Raw genomic sequence first — 7,280 nt, forward strand, 5'->3', positions numbered from 1 at the left:
GTAAGCCTACTTACCTTGCCGTTATAGTTTGTCATGCTCTGTGTTTTATAACATATGATTTATCTCATTACTGTTTTATATTTTAGGTGACATTAAGTTGTTCAATAATTGCATAATAAAGAACTGCTACTTAGGAGTCTCACGTTGCTGATTGTACTATGTCATTATACCACAAATGATTTTTTTGTTTGTTTTTAAAAAGAGTTTTCTGTAACGAATGCCTTGCAAGTGTTAAATAGAATCAAACTTATAGGCATAACTAAATAATTCATGGTAGAGATGAGGATTGAGAAGCTTCCACTGCTCAGGTACTGGAGAAGACCTTCTCCAGCCCTGGAGGTGTCTGGTTCCACCATTTGCTTGTGATGAAGCTGAAAGCCAAATAGACCAGGGAAATGCAAACGCCATCATTAAGAGGCAAATCATTGCTCAAGTATCTCTTTCTTATTTGACTGCCTTGAGACTAAATTGAGGAAACAGTGATAGAAACAAGTGTCCGCCACATTCCTACCTCATTTCTTTTGTTGTTAAGAGCTGTGTTCTCTAAAGGAATTTTTGTTGAAGAATAAAGAAAACTCAAATAATCCAAACTGTTTGAACATCCATAGCTACATCATTTTTTAAAGTAAGTGATTCTTTTTATTTGTTCTCAGAATGCTGGAGTCTCACCTTGTTAGTCACCTTGTTTTGACAGTGGTACACCTTCTCTTTGGGATTTTAGTAAATGGCATCATTGTGATTGTGAACGGTACTGACTTCATCAAGCAGAGAAAGTTGATCCCACTGAATCTCCTTGTTTCCTGCTTGGCGATTTCCAGGATGGGAATTCAGCTGGCCTTCTTCTACACTAACCTGGCTCTTCTTTCCTTGATCAAATTCCCTCAATTTACTGAGACGCTTGTAGTCTTCACATTTGTAAATGATTTGGGACTTTGGTTTGCCACCTGGCTCAGTGTCTACTACTGCACCAAGATTGCTACCATCGCTCACCCTCTCTCGTTCTGGTTGAAGATGAAGATCTCCAAGTTGGTTCCTTGGCTGATTCTTGCGTCCCTGCTGTATGCATGTAGTACTTCTGCTGTGCATGTCAAATATAAGTGGGTATTTTACGGAGAAGACTTCCTGGGCCTTTTCTTCCCAAATGTAACAACTCACATCAAAGTAACCCCTACTTTACAGTTTGCCTTTCTGTTTGCTGAGTTTGCATTGCCACTGTTCATCTTCCTGATTTCTTCTCTGCCCTTGATATTTTCCTTGGGAAGACATGCCTGGCAGGTGAGAAACACATGGACAGGCCCCAGAAACCCTCACACACGTGCATACATCAGGGCCTTTCTCTCCATCCTGTCCTTCTTGGCCCTCTATCTCTGCCACTACCTGATAATTGCTTTGATCTTTTTTCAAATTTTTAACCTTAGAAGCTTTCTATTTCTGTTCTTCACCTTCGTGGTTGGTTCATACCACTCCGTCCACTCTATTACTTTAATTTTAGGAAACCCAAAAATGAAACAAAATGCAAAGACATTGCTCCTCCTCAGAAAGTGAGGTCAGTGAGAGAGAACTTTGATGCAGTCAAAGAATCGGCAGTTTGGTGAATTAACAGAAGCTGCTCAGCCTCCCTCAGCCAAAAAAAGTTTATTCACAAATTTATGAAGCATCATCTAAAGACTATTTGTTCAACTTGAGATATTTTTGTGGAGGCTCTCCTTTTTCAAAGGGTTACACTGATTTTCAAAGCGAAAAATGTATTGCTGGATTACGTCAATGTCAGTATCCCTGCCAGGTGTTACCTTATTGGAGAAGCCTGGGTATGTGGTACAGAGATTTTTCTGTATTATTTCTTACACGCATGCATGCTAAGTCACTTCAGTCATGTCCAACTCTTTGCAACCCTATGGACTGTAGTCCACCAGGCTCCAATGTCCATGGGATTCTCCAGGCAAGAATACTAGAGTGGGTTGCCATGCCCTCCTCCAGGGGATCTTTCCTACCCAGAAATCGAATTCACATCTCTTATGTCTCCTATATTGGCAGGCGGGTTCTTTACTGCTAGTGCCATCTGGGAGATGCTTTTAATATTTCTTATGAGTGCTTACAAAGCTGCAGTTATCTCAAAATAAAAAGCTTAAAGGAAAAGGGAAGCACCTGCTGGAACTTGTGATGGCAGAAGAATGCATGAATGTCCTGAGGACCCTGTGTGTCTAACGCTGGTTTTAGATGATTTATCCTGACTGAAAGCATTGATTGCTCGTTCCTTATCTATCTGGATATTATTTCTGCACTTTTTTTTAGAGTCACAGACAACAACCATTTTTTCCTCATCGGATGAGAGAGTAAGCCAAGGACAGGCTGGATTTCTCTGGCCCTGTAAGTAGGTTCACCTACTCCATGCTGCTAAGAACCTAGGTGCCATGGTGACATGATAAAAAGGCAGACAGGTGCAAGAGGAAGAGGAAACAAGGGCTGAACTCTCACTTTCCATTTCACCTAATTGGACACACTGAACAGACAATAGCTTGCAAAGATATTTCATTTTGTACTTGTGTGCTCAGCTTTGGGGCCCTTTCACCTGATGGTGGCAATGTGGCACTCCTACCACACTGAATGTCTTCCCATTGAGGCAGCATCAGTAGGTGGGTGGGCTGGGGCCTTTTCCATCTGCTTGAAGTCACAGATGCGGTTTTGAACTAGCTGATGATGTCAGATGCTAAGATATATGTGTATATTCCTAAAACACCTTCAGAACACTTTCCGCGCCCCCACTCCCAGTGGAAGCAAAAGATGTTCCTTATTTTGGCCAGCTTGCAGCTTACTTGTAATGATAAAAAATGTGTTAGGTTTGGATTTGCCAGTAATCAACAACATGGATTCAAATGTTGGTTTATAAACCTAAGATATACAGATCTCTTTGTACTAAACTGAGGTCTTTGCTTCAGAAGATCCTTGGATGTGGGAAAGCTCTGAGGTTACTCTTGCTCTGCCTACGGAGGAAGGAGCAAAGCAACCAACTTTGTCTTCTTGGAATTTCCTTCCCCCACGTCCCAGTGGGTGGGAAGGTTTATAGCTAACTGTGTATTCAGGTGACCAGCTCTGGAAAGAGCTGTTGTGCCCTGGAGATGACAATCACTCCTTCCTTTGGAGGGGACATTGAGGAATCACATTTTCTGGACATGTCAAGTTCAGATGCCTTCTCCTGGAAATATGGTGAGAAAATTAGAAGAGATTTCAAATATTTGGGGGGATGGGAAATCTGTAAGTATACAAGTCTCATGTGATTGTTTTACTCATTCAATTTCATGCAAATCTTGCTTTAACAATGCTGGTTAATGAGACGAATATGAAGGTATGATTGTATGCTTAAAAGTTACCAAGAGTTATAAAAAAAAAAAAAAAACCAACAAAAAACAGATAATGCATGCTAATGCAAACTCTTCCAGAAACACGTTCTCAGTCTACTTTCCTAGAAATGTTGCCTAGCTCTCACGTTGATGGAGATTGTGAAGGACACTAATTGCCCCATCACCAGTTGAAGCAAAATAGACTCAGTCTTTTGGTTGTTTGGAGCTGCCTTTATGTGGACAAAGTGTTCTAGTCCTGCTCACATCGCATGGGATTAGCCTCTGTCGTGGTATGGCATTGTCCTCTACCCAATCCCTGAGATGGGGCTGGACATGGTCACCCCAAGAGCCTTGCTGTGGGAGCGCATGCCCATGGGTCAGGCCAGAGGACTGCTGACCACACAGGACAAGGCGCTGTCCACTCTTCCTTCACGTCCTGTGTTTCCCCTGCTCAGTTAGTAGCAGAGGAGATGGGCAGTGAGACAGACTCTTACAATGAGGCCGGGGGCAGCAAGAGCATTCCATTCCATCTCAGAAAGAGGTCGGATGAGCACCCCCAAACCACCCCCAAACCAGGAGACACATGTCATCACATTGCCACCCATTCTCCATTCAGAGGTTGACCTGTTTGGTGCCCAAGCTTTAAGGATTCTCCATGGTTTCAGTGACCACAAGACAGTGAGTCCAACCAAGAAGACTAAATCTGTGTGCTTATATCAACAGTTTTCTCAAAATACAAATGCCTGTAACAATTTGGATATGAGGAAATAAACATAACAATTCTAAAGCTCTCCCAAAGTAAGAATACCTTTTAAATCCTCAGTCACTAATTCAAATGTAGTAACTGCATATAGTTGGAATAATCCAGACCCAGAAGTGGAAGGAAGACATTAAATTTAATGTGTACTCATCTTCATTAGGGCTTCCCAGGTGGCGCTGGTTGTAAAGAATCTGCCTGTTAATAAGGAGATGTAAGAGATGCAGGTTCGATCCCTGGGTTGGGAAGAACCCCTGAAGAAGGAAATAAATGGCAACCCACTCCAACATTCTTACCTGGAAAATTCCGTAAACAGAGGAACCTAGCAGGCTACAGTCCACAGGGTCTCAAAGAGTCAGACACAAGTGACAGACTGACACATACATTTCTTTAGGCTAAGGACCACCCATTCTGCATGCTTTAGACAGTTTCAACATTATGCCCCATTGCATGCTTAAGTACAGTCATTCATGTCAAACTGTGCTGTGATTTTAGGCTTGGGGAACACAGTTTCCATAGCTTTAGGGCATGTAGACCTACATCTCTTGGGGCAAGAGGAGGGATAGGTAGACATATCTGAGAAAGAAAGAAACTAAACAGATGATCCAAACCAGCATTGGCAATCAGTGGGATAACAGATGCTGCAGACAGATGGAGCCCATATTGGAGAAAAATCCAAATGGCAGGGGCAGGAGACCCACCTGTTTCAAAAGGGTCTTGCTATGGTATGAATTTGGAATCAAGTTAGTGACTGTATTAGTACAAACAATATCAGCAGTGCATGCGCTTAGTTGCTCAGTCATGTCCGACTCTTTGTGACCCTTTGGACTGTAATCTGCCAGGCTCCTCTGTCCGTGGGATTTTTCACCCAAGAATACTGGAATGGGTAGCCATACCCTTCTCCAGGGGATCTTCCCAACCCAGAGAGCAAACTCGCATCTCCAGTGTCTCCTGCATTGCAGGTGGATTCCTTATCCTCTGAGCCACTGGGGAAGCCCCAATGTCAGCCGTATATTCCTTTTAAAAGAATTATTCTTTTGCCACCTATTGATTGTCAACTGTCATCTCAAACCTTTATGCCAGGAAAAAGGTAGGGGCTGAGAAAATCGGTCCCAAAGAACTGAGAAGATTAAGCTTTGGGGGAAGAGTCAACATAAATGCAGATCTCACGCTGGCCTTTGCTTCACTGCCCTCTTATATAAGCGAGCATGTTCCTCTGTCTCCTTGTACATTAGACTACTTGATGCACCACTCCATACCTTTGTGAAAAGACATAGTGATTGCTTTTGACATTTGGCTTCACATTTGTGACATCTGGATCTACTTAATCGTTCTGCTTGGGGGTCAGTGATTTTATCCTGTAGTTTAAAACATTCAGATCAACACATCGTGCGTTTCCATTTTTCTCTTTGGTGCTCTATTTGTTTCTATTTTAAATGTTTGTCCACAAGATCATCTGTGTAACTCAGTTTAGAATAAAATTATCTACTGAAACTTCTGAAAACATGTCTGCTTTAAAAATGAAGACAAGGGTGGAATAAATTGGACGGTTAGGACTGACACATATACACTATTGATACTATGTATAAAATTGGTAACTGTCGAGAACTTACTGTACACACAGAGAGCTCTACTTACTTCACTGTGGTGACCTGAATGGGAAGGAAGTCCAAAAGAGAGGGCATATGTGTATACATTGGGGATTCCCTGGTGGCTTAGAGGCTAAAGCATCTGCCTGCAATGCAGGAGACCTGGGTTTGATCCGAGACCCAGGTTTAAACCCTGGGTCAGGAAGATCCCCTGGAGAAGGAAATGGCAACCCACTCCAGTACTCTTGCCTGGAAAATCCATGGACGGAGGAGCCTGGTGGGCTACAGTCCATGGAGTCACTAACTGAGCAACTGAGTGGACACGATTGAGCAACTTCACTTATGGCTGATTCATCCTGTTGTACAGTAGAAACTAATACAATATTGTAAAGCAACGATAGACCAATAAAAATTTCTGTAAAAAAGAAATAAAAAATAAAAATTATGCCTGAGGATTCATTTTATTTCAATCTCAAAATTCCTGAGGAAAACAACACATTTCAACTCTTTCTCAGTTGTTGAGGTTGGTGTGAATGTTCTTAAGTGTAATCTTGAGTTTTTGTTAAACAAACTCTCTCCTTTCTACAGATGTGTTTAAGTAATATAATATAAACACAGGCTAATGTGTAACTGGGCAAAATTTGAATTTAGAGTCTCAAAGTCCTGGTAGCTAGACTGGGCTCAGCACTTGGAAAACATCTCTGAATGACCTAGATTCCAGAACCAGTGGGAACACTTCAGATTCTTCTGAAGATAAGCAGATGGAAAAGGATGGGATAAAAAGTAAGTGAGCTAGGATATTGTATCACTAAATAGATGGAAGGTCCTCTGGCCATGAGTTCACTCATTTGGACAGCAAATGCTATGCTTGTGATTGAAGATTGTGAACTTCACTTGAGGTGGAGCTAGTGGTAAAGAACCTACCTGCCAAAGCAGGAGACATAAGAGATGCAGGTTTGATCCCTGGGTGTGGAAGATCTCCTGGAGAAGGAAATGGCAACCCACTCCAGTATTCTAGCCTGGAGAATCCTAGGGACTGTAAAGTCTAGTGGGCTACAGTCCATGGTGTCACAAAGAGTTGGACATGACTGAAGCAACTTAGCATGCACTTCACTTGAAACCCAGGAAACTGGCTTCCAGAAAGTGCTACCAGATATAGTAAAAAAGCTTGGTTTCATGATAAATATTCTCTAGCATACGCATCACTGCATGTCTGCTGTAATACTTGAAATTCTTGAGACAAGGACTTGTGCCTTTGATCATGGAGGCATGATGTCCTTCGTAACTGTGGTTGGAGATGGATATGGTGAATCAGCTCTGTGGGAGGAGAGAGGAAGTCTTGAGCATAATATTCTAGACAGGGAGGCTCAACAGATTTGTGTCATACCTTATAGAGATCAGAAGCCAGTCCATACACTGTCCTCCAAAGCCAGTTTCCTGATCTCAGTTCTTGCTAGAAATGTACCTGCTTTCCTGGGTCTTTTAAGCCACATCTGTGCAATGCTGTAAGCACAGTAATGAGCTGAGACTCTGTTCCTTGATCTATAAAATGGGGATGATAATGATAGATGACATGTACTTAACAGAGTTCCAGGT

General features: G+C 42.2%; 1 protein-coding gene across 1 annotated transcript; it reads left to right on the forward strand.

Moving 5' to 3' along the window:
• Nucleotides 1-654: 654 nt before the first annotated feature.
• TAS2R1 (taste 2 receptor member 1) lies at nt 655-1,545 on the forward strand. The gene has a single exon (XM_006054484.2). The coding sequence runs from the start codon at nt 655-657 to the stop codon at nt 1,543-1,545; it is 891 nt and encodes a 296-aa protein (XP_006054546.2).
• The last annotated feature ends 5,735 nt before the right edge of the window (nt 1,546-7,280 follow it).

Source organism: Bubalus bubalis, chromosome 19 (genome assembly GCF_019923935.1).
Source record: "Bubalus bubalis isolate 160015118507 breed Murrah chromosome 19, NDDB_SH_1, whole genome shotgun sequence".
NCBI lineage: Eukaryota > Metazoa > Chordata > Mammalia > Artiodactyla > Bovidae > Bubalus > Bubalus bubalis.

What these genes read in the sequence shown, in the direction of transcription:
- TAS2R1 (XM_006054484.2), top strand. Translation starts at nt 655, where the DNA reads ATGCTGGAGTCTCACCTTGTTAGTCACCTTGTTTTGACAGTGGTACAC.